The following is a 17,315-nucleotide window of genomic DNA, read 5'->3' as shown; positions in this document are numbered from 1 at the left end:
ACCATTTTTCATACACATTATCTCCATCACTGTAACCAAAAGGTTGCACCCAGAATGAAATCTGGCATCTGAACATTTGTTTTCCAATCAATATCTAAATTCACCTTTTATTATTTTTTTTGTAATAACTACATTTGTGCAGCTACCCCTAAACTTTAAAAATGTTAAACTCTACGGACTTTGGGTAGTACATTTCACATCCACCGACTTCGTGAAGTGAGCATAGAGACTGAACCTCCTTCAATTCCTATACTTGGTTCTCCACAAACACTTGTAAATATGGTCTTTTTTCTATTCTAAAATTTTTAGAATAGATATCTTTTTCTCTATTTATCTATTCTAAAAGTAATACAAATTGCCGGGTATTAATTACAGTAATATTGTAGCATATACAATATATATATATATATATATATATATATATATATATATATATATATATATATATATATATATATATATATATATATATATATATATATATATATATGTCGTACCTAGTAGCCAGAACGCACTTCTCTGCCTACTCTGCAAGGCCCGATTTGCCTAATAAGCCAAGTTTTCATGAATTAATTGTTTTTCGACTACCTAACCTACCTAACCTAACCTAACCTAACTTTTTCAGCTACCTAACCTAACCTAACCTATAAAGATAGGTTAGGTTAGGTTAGGTAGGGTTGGTTAGGTTCGGTCATGTATCTATGTTAATTTTAACTCTAATAAAAAAAAATGACCTCATACATAATGAAATGGCTAGCTTTATCATTTCATAAGAAAAAAATTAGAGAAAATATATTAATTCAAGAAAACTTGGCTTATTAGGCAAATTGGGCCTTGCATAGTAGGCAGAGAAGTGCGTTCTGGCTATTAGGTACGACATATATATATATATATATATATATATATATATATATATATATATATATATATATATATATATATATATATATATATATATATATATATAAAGAGTGAGAGAGAGAGAGAGAGAGATCCATTAGAGGGCAACCCCGGATGAGTATCGTGCTCTATATCCTCCTGTTTTAGTACACTATGAACATTTGTCTGAAAGAGAGTTGGATTAAACACAATGTATCTGTAATACACCGAAAGCAGGCGTAGTTTTCAAGCGGGTATCAAGCGGGTATCAAGTGGGGTTGATCATTCACTGTGGCTGTATAACCCCAACACCCCACTTGTGTACACAAAGATTTTACTTATATAACTAATCTAACTTAGTATATCTAAAAAAAAAACACCCTTTGCTTTTTGAATGAGTTTCGTGAGACGGAGTACCAAAGGCTGTGCTGAAGTGAAGGTACATTTTATCCAAATTTTTCCTCTTATTAATTACTTTAAATATGTTTGGAAATAAGGAGAGTAAATTTAACACTAGCGGCCCTTAGTATCAATCATGTTAAAAAGTCTTCAGTATTTGTTTTTCAAAAGGTAAACAAATGGCTTTTACGGTAATAGGTTTAAGTAATTTTCCACTAAAATTGACGTTAAGCTAATTAAACGGTAGTTATATGCAAGTGAGGTTGTAATTGTTTCTAAAGGTTGTATTACAAATTGTTTGATGGTTGCTTGTTAAGGTTCTCCTGCTGTAGTTATGTTGTTCTGCTCTAGTTACGTTGTTCTCCTGCCCTAGTTACGTTGTTCTGCCCTAGTTACGTTGTTCTGCTCTAGTTACGTTGTTCTCCTGCCCTAGTTACGTTGTTCTGCCCTAGTTACGTTGTTCTGCTCTAGTTACGTTGTTCTCCTGCCCTAGTTACGTTGTCTCCGCTCTAGTTACGTTGTTCTCCTGCCCTAGTTACGTTGTTCTGCTCTAGTTACGTTGTTCTCCTACCCTAGTTACGTTGTCTCCGCTCTAGTTACGTTGTTCTCCTACCCTAGTTACGTTGTTCTCCTGCCCTAGTTACCTTGTTCTCCTGCCCTAGTTACCTTGTTCTCCTGCCCTAGTTACGTTGTTCTCCTGCCCTAGTTACCTTGTTCTCCTGCCCTAGTTACCTTGTTCTCCTGCCCTAGTTACGTTGTTCTCCTGCCCTAGTTACCTTGTTCTCCTGCCCTAGTTACCTTGTTCTTTTATTTACCTGATCTTATATTTATTTGATCTTTTTTTGTCTATTCGATTTATTTGGGTATTGATATTTTGGCTTATTTGACTGTTTTATCTTTTGTTATCTTTTTTATTATTTGTTTGTATCTATCTATTGTTTAACCTTCTGTTCATAGTGCAGTTTATCGGATTTGTATTCCCCCTTTGTTATTCCCAGGAGAGTTTTACCACACTGGTCTCTCACCGCTGCCATCGTCACTGATCCACTGGGGATAAAAAAAAGGTGCCTGACATAATGACTATATTGTAAAAGTGGGTCTGAATGTGTTGTCCCTGAACAATGCATTAGAGACGCTGTCAATGGCTGCTGTGTGCAGCTTTTTGGGTGTGAGGGTTAATTGGTGCTTTGTTGTGCTTGTGTATAATGGGGTGTTGTTGGTGGGGGGGTTGTTAATGGGGGGGGGTTATTGTTTGGAGGTGGGGGGAGGGGGGGGGGGGGCGGGAGGTCTTTGTTCAGGTGGGTCATCTGAAGGTCACTAGGTTATAGGTAGGCTCCTCTAACACCCCCTCCCCTCACCCTCTGCCCCCCTTCCCTCCACCACCTCCCCTTCCCTCCCCCATCTCCCCATCTTCCTCCCCCCTACTCCAGCTGGTATCTGCTGTCCAAGCCAGTACCTATCTCCCCCTTACCTTATCTCCCAAGCCAGTACCTTAAGTACCTTACTCCCCCCCCCCCCGTAGACTAATCTACGACGTGGCCACAGTAGGAGGTAGACTAATCTACGACGTGACCACAGCAGGAGGTAGACTAATCTACGACGTAACCACAGCAGGAGGTAGACTAATCTACGACGTGACCACAGCAGGAGGTAGACTAATCTACGACGTAACCACAGCAGGAGGTAGACAATCTACGACGTGACCTCAGCAGGGGATAGACTAATCTACGACGTGACCACAGCAGGAGGTAGACTAATCTACGACGTGACCACAGCAGGGGAAAGACTAATCTACGACGTGACCACAGCAGGAGGTAGACTAATCTACGACGTGAACAAAGCATGGGATAGACTAATCTACGACGTGATAACATCATGTGGGTCAAGTAAGTTGTTGTGGTGTACCGACGGCAGCGTGGCCTCGTTTTCTGCTTTGGTGGAGACCTTTGAAACGCCATCCTGTTGTTGACCTGGGACAGGAAGAGAGGGGCTGGTGAACTGTGGAAGGGGCAAGGGAACAGAGAGAGAGAGAGAGAGAGAGAGAGAGAGAGAGAGAGAGAGAGAGAGAGAGAGAGAGAACGGAAGAAGCAGGAAGAGATTGGAATTGAGTGGAAAAGGTTTATCGGGAGGGTGGAGAGAAAATATTTTATGAGGTAGGGGAGCGTTGTGGAGAACCAAGGTCCTGCACATTGTTCAGGTCCAAGGTCCTGCACATTGTTCAGGTCCAAGGTCCTGCACATTGTTCAGGTCCAAGGTCCTGCACATTGTTCAGGTCCAAAGTGTGCAGGTTGTTAAGGCCACCACTATAGGTAAGTGATCAATGCTGATCGGTCACTTATCTATAGTGGTGGCCTTAACAACACTCAAAATGGGCCTTAAGTCCAACAACAAACATTGCAAATGCAAAGAAATCAAAATCAAATAAAGGAGTAATGTTGCATTGGTATTCTGGACTGGTGACCTCAATGATATACTGTGTGTGTATATATATATATATATATATATATATATATATATATATATATATATATATATATATATATATATATATATATATATATATATATATATATATATATATATATATATATGTTATTAAATATGACCGAAAAAGTAAGATTAACAATTCTAACACGAATTTTCTCAATATTTCTTATGTTTCTTTTCACTGTCGATGGTAATTGAAAAATCAATTCTCCAAAATTCATTTTTATTTGTAGTCTGACGCAACACTTGAACGCGTTTCGTAATAACTTATTACATTTTCAAAGACTTTAGTTTACACACACACAACTATAACCTGCAAACACTAAACAGAGTTTTACTATGCTATCATTTAAACAGCTTTTATCATATATACTCGCATTTGGGTGAGGTGAAATGCGAGTATCTCAGGCTTGTGGGGTCCTGACATTCAAATTTGTGTAACCACGTTTGTATTCCCCGACAACCTTTGGCAGGTGGAGTCCGGATTTCTTGGCGTTGACAGTTTCAACCAATCTGTTTACCTTCGTTTTCAATTCGGCTGTGGTGTCCCTCGTTACCCATTGGAATTTACTTTGGTCGGAGAGGATAAGGTTCATTTTTGCCAGATATTTGTCTTTTTTAATAATAACGTATATTGGCGACTTGTCACCTTTCCTGACGACTATCTCCTTATTCTCACGAAGGCTCTTAGCTGCCGCTTTGAGCTCGGAGGACAGTAAGATGCTTCTGTAGTTGCTTCGAATCTTTCCTCCTGCAATAAAGTTCCGCTTGCAAGGTGTCTTTAGTGGTAACCTTCTTTTGCGTCTCGAGGTCGAATATGTCAAAGACATTTGAAGACCACTAAAGACACCTTGCAAGCGGAACTTTATTGTAGAAGGAGGAATGATTCGAGGTAACTACAGAAGCATCGTACTGTCCCCCCGAGCTCAAAGCGGCAGGTAAGAGCCGTGAATAGAAGAATCATAGACGGAATGAAAACTATCTGAATTGCGTTAAGAAGATTAGAGAAAAGGTGGAGTGGCCACGTGAAGACAGTCCTGGGTATAATGTCTACACAGTCCATTATACACTACACGGGTATAGTGCAGATATATATAATATATATATATTATAATATATAATGTTGTCTGTGCAACATGTACAGACTTGGCAGAAGCCGTCGACAAACGTGACCATAGTGTGAGTGCTCGCGACATACTCTCAAAAGGTAGAACTATTAAAATACAGAGAAGAAGTTTCAACTTCCTGTACCCAGAGTGATACAGTCGGCAAGATCAAATCAGTAGCGCCCACCCCCTCTCCTCCCCCATCACCATCCAGGCTACTGTACTTCTTCCAAGACTTTTCTGTTTTTATATTCAACTTAAGACAGATATAGAAAATATAATACTGAGTGATGCTTTTGCTGACACTGTAATGTTTGAGAGTAGCAACCGTAGAAATCAAACTGATGTAAAGAAAGTCTTCCAGTGGTTCAGGGAAGTCTTCCTTTGGTTCATCGTCGTCTTCCAGCAAGTCTTCCAGTGGTTCATCGTCGTCTTCCAGCAAGTCTTCCAGTGGTTCATCGTCGTCTTCCAGCAAGTCTTCCAGTGGTTCATCGTCGTCTTCCAGCAAGTCTTAAAGTGGTTCAGGGAAGTCTTCTAGTGGTTCATCGTCGTCTTCCAGCAAGTCTTCCAGTGGTTCAGGGAAGTCTTCCAGCAAGTCTTCCAGTGGTTCAGGGAAGTCTTCCAGTGGTTCATCGACGTCTTCCAGCAAGTCTTCCAGTGGTTCAGGGAAGTCTTCCTTTGGTTCATCGTCGTCTTCCAGCAAGTCTTCCAGTGGTTCAGGGAAGTCTTCCTTTGGTTCATCGTCGTCTTCCAGCAAGTCTTCCAGTGGTTCAGGGAAGTCTTCCTTTGGTTCATCGTCGTCTTCCAGCAAGTCTTCCAGTGGTTCAGGGAAGTCTTCCAGTGGTTCATCGACGTCTTCCAGAAAGTCTTCCAGTGGTTCAGGGAAGTCTTCCTTTGGTTCATCGTCGTCTTCCAGCAAGTCTTCCAGTGGTTCAGGGGAAGTCTTCCTTTGGTTCATCGTCGTCTTCCAGCAAGTCTTCCAGTGGTTCAGGGAAGTCTTCCAGTGGTTCATCGACGTCTTCCAGAAAGTCTTCCAGTGGTTCAGGGAAGTCTTCCTTTGGTTCGTCGTCGTCTTCCAGCAAGTCTTCCAGTGGTTCAGAGAAGTCTTCCTTTGGTTCATCGTCGTCTTCCAGCAAGTCTTCCAGTGGTTCAGGGAAGTCTTCCTTTGGTTCATCGTCGTCTTCCAGCAAGTCTTCCAGTGGTTCAGAGAAGTCTTCCTTTGGTTCATCGTCGTCTTCCAGCAAGTCTTCCAGTGGTTCAGGGAAGTCTTCCTTTGGTTCATCGTCGTCTTCCAGCAAGTCTTCCAGTGGTTCAGAGAAGTCTTCCAGTGGTTCATCGTCGTCTTCCAGCAAGTCTTCCAGTGGTTCATGGAAGTCTTCCAGTGGTTCATGGAAAAACAATATGGTGGTCAATTAAGAAACGTTCCAGCTTATGCACTCTTTGAAATATTGACATATGGGAACTGTTTGCCAAAAAGCCCAGCTATATACCACAGAGCTCAAGAACAGCGTCAACAACAACAAAAACTGAGAAAATCAAGTCACAAGACGTTATAAAGAGCGCAGAAAAGTGTCTCAACTGCTAACAAAATCAATGATCTGGAAAACAGCAACTCCGACAAGAGAGAGAGAGAGACGAAGTTACCGACAGTTCTTAATACATAAGTTCAGAACTCTCTGGGCTGGAATACGACACCTTAACTGTCCGTTGTAAGGCTGCTGAAATTGTTGGACTTGAGAATGTGTAGAGAACATTTTCCTAGCCGAATACATTTAATAAAAAAATGCTATTTGGAATTCGTCAGAATTCCTCAAATGGAGCTCCCAGCAACGGAGGCGAGAGGGGCAGCATAATCTGTGCCTGGAAATGATGATGATGGGGATTGAGTCCAAAATTCGCGCACTGAAATACCAGACCAGAAGGCCCTTGAAGGATGCGCAAAATTCCCCTATTAAAGGCAATGTAATCTAAAACCTTAGATTACATTGAGAAATGTAATCTAAGGAGAAAATTGACATTTGTAGCGACGTTACAAACTTTGTACACTCTGTGTACAAACAGAGTTTTGTGTTTGTACACTCTGTGTACAAACACAAAATTTTATCTTATTTTAGTCGGGTCGGGTCCGATCCGGTCCGGGTTAGGTCGGGTCCGAGTTAGGTTTGCTTTTCTTAAAGATTAGCAAAGACATAGTGATGAAAATGTGCTCAGGTCTTAGACCCTAATCATTCGAGAAGCAATTTAAGACAACGCTAAGAGACATTACCATAGAAGACGACAGGCTTGTGCACACCCTATCACTGCACACCTTGTCACTACACATTTACACACCCCTAATTGTCTCCAAGCAATCTCTTGATGAAAACCTAATTAGAATACCTGATCAACAGCACCCGGACCGCCGTAGGACTGCTTGTTACATGCACTAAGAGTCAGTCTGATCACACCAAATTTCGTCGAAACATTGTGTGGGGGGGGGGTGGAAGGTGGGGAATGGAGGGGAGGGAGAGGGGAGAGAGAGAGTAGGTGGAGTGACACCTCCCCCACCCCACGCCCCCCTGAACCCACCACGTGGGCTGAAATGAGAAATGCGGAAATTATGGGAAGAATGTGGAACATGTGATGAGGATTACGGACGAGTGAAGCGGGCAGTGAATGTGGAATGTCCGAAGCGAATGTGGAATGTGTGAGGCGGAGTTCCACTGAGCGATGTGAAGTATGTAGTGTGAGGGAGCAGAGGCCAGTATGTGTAGCTTGGATGAGAGATGTGCAGGAATGTGTACAGCATCCCTCGAGTGCGAAACATCACACCCTGAATGAGTGGGTAGGAAGGAGTGGGCCACACCCTGGATGAGAATACCGCGCCACGGAATGAGGAATATCACATACAAAAGTGACCCCCCTACCAATGACCGAATGTTGAAATATGCGTAAACAGCGTTTGATAAATGCGGCCACTATGCCAGTGTTGTTGTGGGCGGTCTGACGGACTTTGGGGGAGGAGAGAGGTGACGTGAGGTGACGTGGGGTGACGTGGTGAAATGGTGGTGGGCCAAAGAGACGCAAATTTTGCGGTGACGGGCTCCACGGCGGGGCAGGTGTGGGGCTCCACGACGGGGCAGGTGTGGGGCTCCACGACAGAACAGGTGTGGGGCTCCACGAAAGAACAGGTGTGGGGCTCCACGACAGAACAGGTATGGGGCTCCAAGACAGAACAGGTATGGATCTCCACGACAGAACAGGTGTGGGGCTCCACGACAGGGCAGGTGTGGGTCGTGGGATGGAGCATATAGAGGCCAATTAAGCGACAGGGGTGGAGGGTCGTCGGTATTAGTGTCCACATTAATTCCCAGGCCAACACGACCAAAGGGAGGGGAGGAGAGAGGAAGGAAAGGGGGGATAAGGGGAGTTAATAGGGGAAGGTACGGAGGGGAGTAGATAGGATGGAGGGAGGGGTCAGGCTGCGAGTAACTGCATCCAACAGCCTGGTTGTCCAGACCACCAACCAGGAGGCCTGGTCAGAGACCGGGCCTCGTGTGTGTGTGTGTGTGTGTGTGTGTGGGTTTGCTGTTTGTACCGGCAGGGTGGAACTGTTAGCTCTTGGACCCCGCCTTTCTAACCGTCGATTGTCTAATGCACTTACTCTCGCCCAATTTTTTTTTATCTTCCATATCTACTATCCCCTAGTTATCCCCCCCTCCTCTCCCCTCCCTCTCCTTCTCCTGCCATCCCTCATTCCTTAGTCCCCTCCTTCCCTCCCTCTCCCTCCTTGCCCCCCTCCATCTCCTTCTATCAACAATCACCAGCCTCGTGCTGGCAGTTCCTTTCTCAAAAACTTCACTTCACCATCGATCATTCATCCTTAGGCTGCCTCGCCTCTGGAACCCGTTTGCTTAACTTGTGGATACACGTGAACTCAAGAGAAGTGACCTGGTAAAGGTTATCTTGGGATGATTTCGGGGTTTAGCGTCCTCGCGGCCCGGTCCTCGACCAGGCCTCCCTTTTTTTAAGGCTCCGTACAGCGCACAGTTGGCTCCTGATTCATCCTATTCATTGCTGCATAGCGCTAAATTTGTGTTTATTCGTAATGGGTAACAATAATAATAAAAAAATATCTCACGAAAAATGAGTTTATAGTGACAGGCTTCAGGTGAGCTGATGTTGGATAATTGGTCTTGTCTTGCACTATAATTAGGAATCTTAGCAAAATTCCTAATAATCCCATAGTCTAAAAACAATAGAGAGAGAGAGAGAGAGAGAGAGAGAGAGAGAGAGAGAGAGAGAGAGAGAGAGAGACAGTACTCAGGACGGTCGGAGAGCTCTAGCGGCTTCACACTGGTGAGAGACCCATTGACGGAGCTGGAAACAAAATAAATTATAATAACCTCCACGAGGGAGAATAGGGCGGTACCACACAGCGATGTGGTGCTGTTAATAACATACTGCCTTGTTATCCTGTAATATATGCACCATGGTATAGTCACTGCCCTGTTATCCTGTAATATATGCACCATGGTATAGTCACTGCCCTGTTATCCTGTAATATATGCACCATGGTATAGTCACTGCCCTGTTATCCTGTAATATATGCACCATGGTATAGTCACTGCCCTGTTATCCTGTAATATATGCACCATGGTATAGTCACTGCCCTGTTATCCTGTAATATATGCACCATGGTATAGTCACTGCCCTGTTATCCTGTAATATACACACTACACAGTACATATGTACTGTGCAATGGTACAGTACCGTGAACCATCCCTTCAGAGCCTCCCTCGCGCTCTCTACGCACTTTCCAAAGGCATTTGATAGATGGGATTACGGAGCCATTGCCCCAAAATGAGAATGGTAATAGATTACCTATATGCACCATGTGGTAGAGTAGTTAATACACTCGCCGCACAAACCAGAGGACTTGGGTTCGAATACTGGGTAGGTTGGAAAGACGGGAAAGCATACCTGGAATAATTGCCAGAGAGTGCTTGGGGCGGGGAGGCGGCCTGTCACCTATGACTGTGAAAACATTAAAACAAAAGAATTCTTACCTAGCAAAAATTTCTAATTATAGATCTCAAAAATAACCCGATTTTCAGTCTCCGCTAAGAAGCTTATATAGTTAATTTTTGTCGCTAAGTTTAGCAGTTGCCATTACCTTGGGAAGGGAATGTGAAGGATAAGAGATCAGAATGCAAATTATATTCATTGTTTTTCTCGTAAATAGAAACTAGAGGAGATTTGGCGGTTTATTATGATGGATAGTTTGTGTGTGAAGGATGGAGACGGGAGGGAGGGATGTATTAGGGGGGGAAAGCGCCAAGCCATTAGCAATTGGAAGGGATCAGGATCTTGGGGAAGGGATCTTGAACCCGAGGAATGAGAGCTGCGACGTTGTTTAAGATTCGCTACTTGGAACAAAAAGTTCCATGTAGCACGGGCTATAGTGAGCCCGCGACCTTTGACCCGGCTAATGTGTGTGTGTGTGTCACCCCGCCTCACCCCTAGACCTTTTCAGTAATGACGCCCCTGGGAATTCACCTAAAGGTATTGCAGGGTACAGCGTTAGCTCCTCAGCCCCGGTCTTTTGTTGCACTGCTGTTCTAGCTGACCCCCCTTCTTTTTATGATCAGATGTATAGTAGAATGACTTCTATTTGTAGTTTATTCTACTTGCTCACTGACCTTACTCTATAACAGGTCTTGTTATCATTTACTTTCTCTATAACAGTTCTTGTTATCAATTACTTACTCTATAACAGTTCTTGCTGTCATCCACTTACTGTATAAGAATTCTTGCTATCATCTACTTATGCTATAAGTTCTTGCTATCATCCACTTACTGTGTAACAGTTCTTGCTATCATCCACTTACACTATAACAGTTCTTGTTATCATTCACTTACTACTTACTCTATAACAGTTCTTCTTATCATTTACTTACTCTATAACAATTCTTGCTATCATCCACTTATACTATAACAGTTCTTGCTATCATCCACTTACACTATAACAGTTCTTGCTATCATCCACTTACTGTATAACAGTTCTTGCTATCATCCACTTACTGTATAACAGTTCTTGCTATCATCCACTTACACTATAACAGTTCTTGCTATCATCCACTTACTGTATAACAGTTCTTGCTATCATCCACTTACTCTATAACAGTTCTTGCTATCATCCCCGTGAGTATGTTTCTTCTTTTTTTTTGCAGTAATATTCCTGTTTCCTTCCATGCTTCACCTTGTTCCACCTTCAGCTGAACATTGGTCCTCTTTATAAGTGGCATGAGTGGTGGTGGTGGTACACGTGGGCTGTCTCCTGTATCCCTCCCCCCCCCCCCACCCCACCCCCTTGCGTCTCTCCTACAGTGAGGTACAGTGGACAGAATATGAGGCCGCAGCGCCCGTAACATTTCTCATAGTTTCCCAGATGGGAACAAAACACAAGTCAACCGTTACGATCGATGTGAGTGGGGGGATGGGGGTATTGGTGAAAGATTCCAGGGAAAGGGGGAGGTAGTGTGATGCCCGAGGGGCCTTGTACGGTGAAGGGGGGGGGGGCACAGTTGTGTGACTGTGGCACAGTCACTGTGTTATCGACCAGTGACTCCAGATTAATAGGAATCTTTCGAATTAGAAATATCGATGGAGAGAATAAGTAACAATAATGGGTACAGTAGGCCAACCAACACATGACATGACAGTGGCAACGTTTTGGTCTGTCATTGAATCTTGTGAAGTGGTGAGAGCAGGAGTGGGAGAGGGAGGCAGTGTCAGGCAAGCAAGGGAAGGGGGGGTCAGGTCAGTTAGAAACCAAACATGAAACTCAGCTAACATAAAAGGCAGGAATATCAAGTCAATGGTGACACCTTTTAAGACATTTGTGCTTTCTATGGTGCCATAGTGTTGTGAATTAACTGTTCACCATTCAAGGCTGGTCAAAGTGATCAATTGGATAATGTTCAGAGAAGATTTAAATCCCGAATTCATTAAATACAACATTTTAAATTATTTGGAAGGCTTAACATCTCTAGAATTGTATTCTCTAAAATGCAGCCGCAAGAGATGTATCATCACCCTCTATTTCTTTAGATTTTTAGAAAGAGAAATGCTCCAAATTTATACAATGGAATGATTCCGGAGAAGATCAGGAGGCATGGTACTATGTCAAAAATGGTCCCAGTTAAAAAGTAGAAGTCAAATACTTCTCACTAAGCTATTAAGACTTCTCAGAAGTCACTAAGAGATGAGTCATTCACGAGGATCCGAGGCTTTACAACACCCTCCAAATATATGGTAAACTGAGAGGGCTGGAACTGTGTTGAAGAGGGACTCGATACACACTTGTCAAGGGCAGCCCATCAACCGGAAGAAAGGATGAGGGGGATGGGGAGGAGGAGGAGGGCGGGAAAGACCGTTCAAGAGTGCTTCATTAAAAGTTTTGTAACTGCTTGTGTCGAACTAATATGAGATTCACTTTCATGTCGTAAGTTTGTTGGTTGCGACGTGCTTCGAAGTTCAGCATGTGGCTCTTTATGGTCATTCAGTAATTAGGCTCTTCTCTCCCCACTTCCTCCGCCCCATTTCTGCCCCTCTACCCCCCACTTCTTCCTCTCGCATCCTCCCATCTTCCCCCATTTCTATTTGCTCCCCCTCTCCCCCATCCTCACCACCTCCTCCAAGGATATCCACTTCATTGTAGAGTACCAAGTATTTCCCGTCATCCTTAACCAGTGCAGCCGATGAGTCACAATAACGTGGCTGAAGTATGTTGACCAGACCATACACTAGAATGTGAAGGGACGACGACGTTTCGGTCCGTCCTGGTCCATTCTCAAGTCGATTGTCAATCAACTTGATAATCGACCTGAGAATTGGCCCAGGACGGACCGAAACGTCGTCGTCCCTTCACCTTCCAGTGTGTGGTCTGGTCAACATCCTTAACCAGTTGGTGCGTCAGTTGTCAAGTTATCATCAACATCGTGAGCCTGTTCTCGTCATCGCCTCCCAGGTCGACGTTACCGCTGACTGGGACCTGCTTAACCTCATGGCAGCCGCCAGCAGGTTTTCTTTCCAAGTTAGATTATTTGTTGCATCTTGAACGTGTAAGTATATAGGCTCTATGGGCGAGGTACAGTTGTTGAGGTACACAGTTCATGAGTGTGTAGGTACACTTTCATGAGTGTGTGTAGGTACACTTTCATGAGTATGTAACTACACTTTCATGAGTATGTAGGTACACTTCCATGAGTATGTAGCTACACTTTCATGAGTGTGTGTAGGTACACTTTCATGAGTATGTAACTACACTTTCATGAGTATGTAACTACACTTTCATGAGTATGTAGGTACACTTTCATGAGTGTGTGTAGGTACACTTTCATGAGTGTGTAGGTACACTCTCCCCCCGTCCTTCCCTCCATGTGCCTTTCCAATCCCACAATCTGTGAAAACTTGGCAAGGACGGTGACGTAACAAGGAGGGTTCAATGCTAGTTAACAAACCCCATTCCAACGTATCCTAACATTAACCAAAATAAAAGGTAAAATATGTTTGACATATATATATTCTGTGCATAGAGGTTTTGGACCCACATGAGGCAACAGAGCAGCTGAACATTGGGGTTTGTCCAGAAATTCACCGAGGACAATTCAAGGTGTATGGGTGTGGCTGTTATGGAAGGTGGCCGTTATGGAAGCCTCCTAGGAGACTGGTGCGTGGCTGACGCTTGGTTAATGAAGCCAGCAGTAAGGAGAGGAAGAGGAGGAGGAGGGGTGGGGGGGAGTGTAGACCATTATGCAAATTAGACTCGCATGGAAGATAAAATGGAATGAAAAGAATGCCCAAATAGCTTGTTTATTTATATATGTATATATATATATATATATATATATATATATATATATATATATATATATATATATATATATATATATATATATATATATATATATATATATATATAGGGGTACCACCACTGGTTTAATTAAAGGGACCCACATCCTCGAAGAAGAAAATAAATAGTGTTCAGAGAAGACCTTGTGGATTCTCACTGAATACTTTAATCTTTTCTTTAATCTCTTATATATATATATATATATATATATATATATATATATATATATATATATATATATATATATATATATATATATATATATATATATATCTACATTTGAGTGAGGTGGGAAGGGTGATGTGGCATTACATTTGAGTAAGGTGGGAAGGATGATGTGGCATTAGAGGATATTAATAGGGTATTAAAAGTATCAACACCAGACAGAACACGAAACAATGGATATTGAATAGAAGTGTTTGTAGAAAGCCTATTGGTCCATATTTCTTGAGCCCGGATGGGCACATGTATAAGCAAGTAGATGGGGTCGCTATGGGTTCTCCCCTAGGTGTCCTGTTTGCAAACTTCTACATGGGTACCATCGAGCAAAAAGTCTTAGTCGACATGAACTTGAAACCGGCCATATACTGCAGGTATGTTGACGACATTTTTACACAGGTACCTGATGTCAGACATCTGCAGGAGCTGAAGGAGGCATTTGAGCAGAGTTCCGTGCTGCGTTTCACTTACGAGACGGAAAAGGATGGGAAGCTGCCTTTTCTAGATGTAACAGTCATGGAAAAGGGCGGAGGTTTCCACACTGCAGTCTACACAAAGGAAACAAACATAGGAATGTGCCTAAATGCCAACAGCGACTGCCCTGACAGGTACAAGAGGAGTGTTGTTAACGCATACGTCGACCGTGCTCTCAGCCACAGCTCAGAATGGAAGCAAGTCGACGAAGAACTCTGTAGGGTAAGGCAGGTTCTAGTCAATAACGGCTTCTCCAATGGTTTCATCGAAGACATCATAAGAAGGAAAGTGAAAAGCCATGCAACCTCCGAAGAGACAACTAACACAACACCTATACCCCCTATTAGACTATTTTACAGGAACTTCTTTTCCACAGCTCATAAAACAGAGGAAAGGGTCCTGAAAGATATTGTTAATAGAAACGTTATCCCTACAGACAAAAATCAGAGGATACAACTGACGATTTACTATAAAACCAGAAAAACGGCCAGCCTACTCATGAGAAACTCTCCAGACACGAAACAGAACGCTTTAAAAGAGACTAACGTCGTCTATGCCTTCAAATGCCCACTTGGGGACTGTAAGCTCCAAAAAACCCAGTATATAGGCAAGACAACAACATCTCTTTCTAGGCGTTTAACGATGCATAAACAACAGGGCTCCATTAAGGAACATATAATCTCTTCCCATAACCAAACCATCGCCAGAGAAATCCTAGTAAACAACACAGAAATCATCGATAGATACAGCGATAGCAGGCGGCTAGACGTTTGCGAGGCACTACACATCAAGAAGTCAACACCAGCAATCAACAGCCAATTATTGCACAACTATATTCTACCCACCTCAAGACTCCGCTCCAATATAGAAGCATCAAGAAATATGGACCAATAGGCTTTCTACAAACACTTCTATTCAATATCCATTGTTTCGTGTTCTGTCTTGTGTTGATACTTTTAATACCCTATTAATATCCTCTAATGCCACATCATCCTTCCCACCTTACTCAAATGTAATGCCACATCACCCTTCCCACCTCACTCAAATGTAGATATATATATATATATATATATATATATATATATATATATATATATATATATATATATATATATATATATATATATATATATATAATACAGAAAGAACACATGACCATAATTCCATAGAAGACATTACCACGGGTATATCGCCAGTCGGGCATAGAGGTGACATGGTCAGGCGGTCAAGAAGGACAAGAGGATAGCAGGACACAGGATAGCAGCCGGTTGCACTTTGACCCAGATATCACAGTAACAAGATTATCCCGAATAACCGAACTCAATTACCGGCTCACTATTGCCCGTGTTACATGGATATTTCGTTCTGAGTAGCTAAATCTAAAACAACAACAACAACAGGATAGCAGGAGCCAGGATAGCAGCTTCATTAGACGTTGAGATATAAGTCTCGTCTTAACCACACACACTCAGATTTTGACGAAGCACTCAGGAGAGTGCGAAAGACTTGGTGTAAATTCCTTACACAAATTTCACCAATACACAAGTGTGTGTGTGTGTGGGGGGGGGGGGGGAATTTTGATCCTATGTTATTATATCTGTGTGGAGACATTACCATTACTAATTACTATTATTATTTCTATTAATAGTCGTAATTGTAGTTTTAGTAATATTTTTAATGCTTCATAGTTGTCGTGAGTTAAATTTTTGTCTTTATTGGTAGCTTTAAGAATATTTTTCTTGTTATATATTTGATATAGATTATTATTAATAGCTTGTAACATTTAATAAAGTTTTGCATTGTATTGTAAGATATTGAAATGCAGATGAGCTGGGAGACCTCGTCACGCTCCCTAAACGACACAACTAGCTGTCATTGCTATTTACTATTTCTAGCCCCTATCATTACTATTTCTAGCCCCTATCATTACTATTTCTAGCCCTATCATTACTATTTCTAGCCCTATCATTACTATTTCTAGCCCTATCATTACTATTTCTAGCCCTATCATTACTATTTCTAGCCCCTATCATTACTATTTCTAGCACCGAGGCAGTTTATCTCACAGTCAACTTACGAGCAGCAGTGTTATATAACTGATGTCTTGTTGATTATATATATATATATATATATATATATATATATATATATATATATATATATATATATATATATATATATATATATATATATATATATAGTAAGAAGCAAGAGAGAGAGAGACATGTGTGTAAACCTTTTTCCCGCCTTCAACAGGCTGCGCAGAGGACGGGATGGAAGCTGATGGCCGCGCGCAGGAGCACCGTGACATCGCCGCCCGAGTGCGCATGCGCCGCTCCGTCTCCTCCTCTTCCTCCTTGTCCTCCTCCTCCTCCTCCTCCCTCCTGCTCTTCCTCCTCCCTCAGCTGGTGCTCCTCCTCCTCCTCTTGACCCACGTTCACGCCCACGGTAAGCTGAACATGTATATTGATGTATATGTATATTGAACATTATGTATATTGTGTATGAATGTATGTATATTGAACATTATTTGAGTATGCCAGCCCTCGTATAGTGTATATATATATATATATATATATATATATATATATATATATATATATATATATATATATATATATATATATATATATATATTTATATTTATACAATATTTATACATAATTTATTTATATTTATACAATATTTATACATAATTTATTTATATTTATACAATATTTTTAAGCTTGTTGATATTTGTAGTTAGTGAAATGTGGTAGTTTAGGGGGTTATAACAACCACTGTCTAATTGTTGTTGTTGGTTATTAATCTTGGTTTGTTTCTGTGAGATTTATGACCATTGTTACGTGATATGT

At 41.9% G+C, this 17,315-nt stretch overlaps 1 protein-coding gene across 3 annotated transcripts in view; it reads left to right on the top strand.

The window, feature by feature from the left end:
• The window catches only part of LOC123757880 (tolloid-like protein 1), a 230,328-nt gene that overhangs the window by 124,369 nt on the left and 88,644 nt on the right, over nucleotides 1-17,315 (top strand). For all 3 annotated transcript variants that reach the window (XM_069338663.1, XM_069338662.1, XM_069338661.1), the window contains exon 3: nucleotides 16,717-16,908. In XM_069338663.1, the coding sequence (XP_069194764.1) occupies nucleotides 16,734-16,908 (175 nt within the window). In that variant the 5' untranslated portion in view covers nucleotides 16,717-16,733. The remainder of the gene's footprint in view (nucleotides 1-16,716; nucleotides 16,909-17,315) is intronic.

This window comes from Procambarus clarkii, chromosome 40 (assembly GCF_040958095.1).
Source record: "Procambarus clarkii isolate CNS0578487 chromosome 40, FALCON_Pclarkii_2.0, whole genome shotgun sequence".
Classification (NCBI taxonomy): Eukaryota; Metazoa; Arthropoda; class Malacostraca; order Decapoda; family Cambaridae; genus Procambarus; species Procambarus clarkii.
This window is presented reverse-complemented; position numbering and strand designations above follow the sequence as displayed.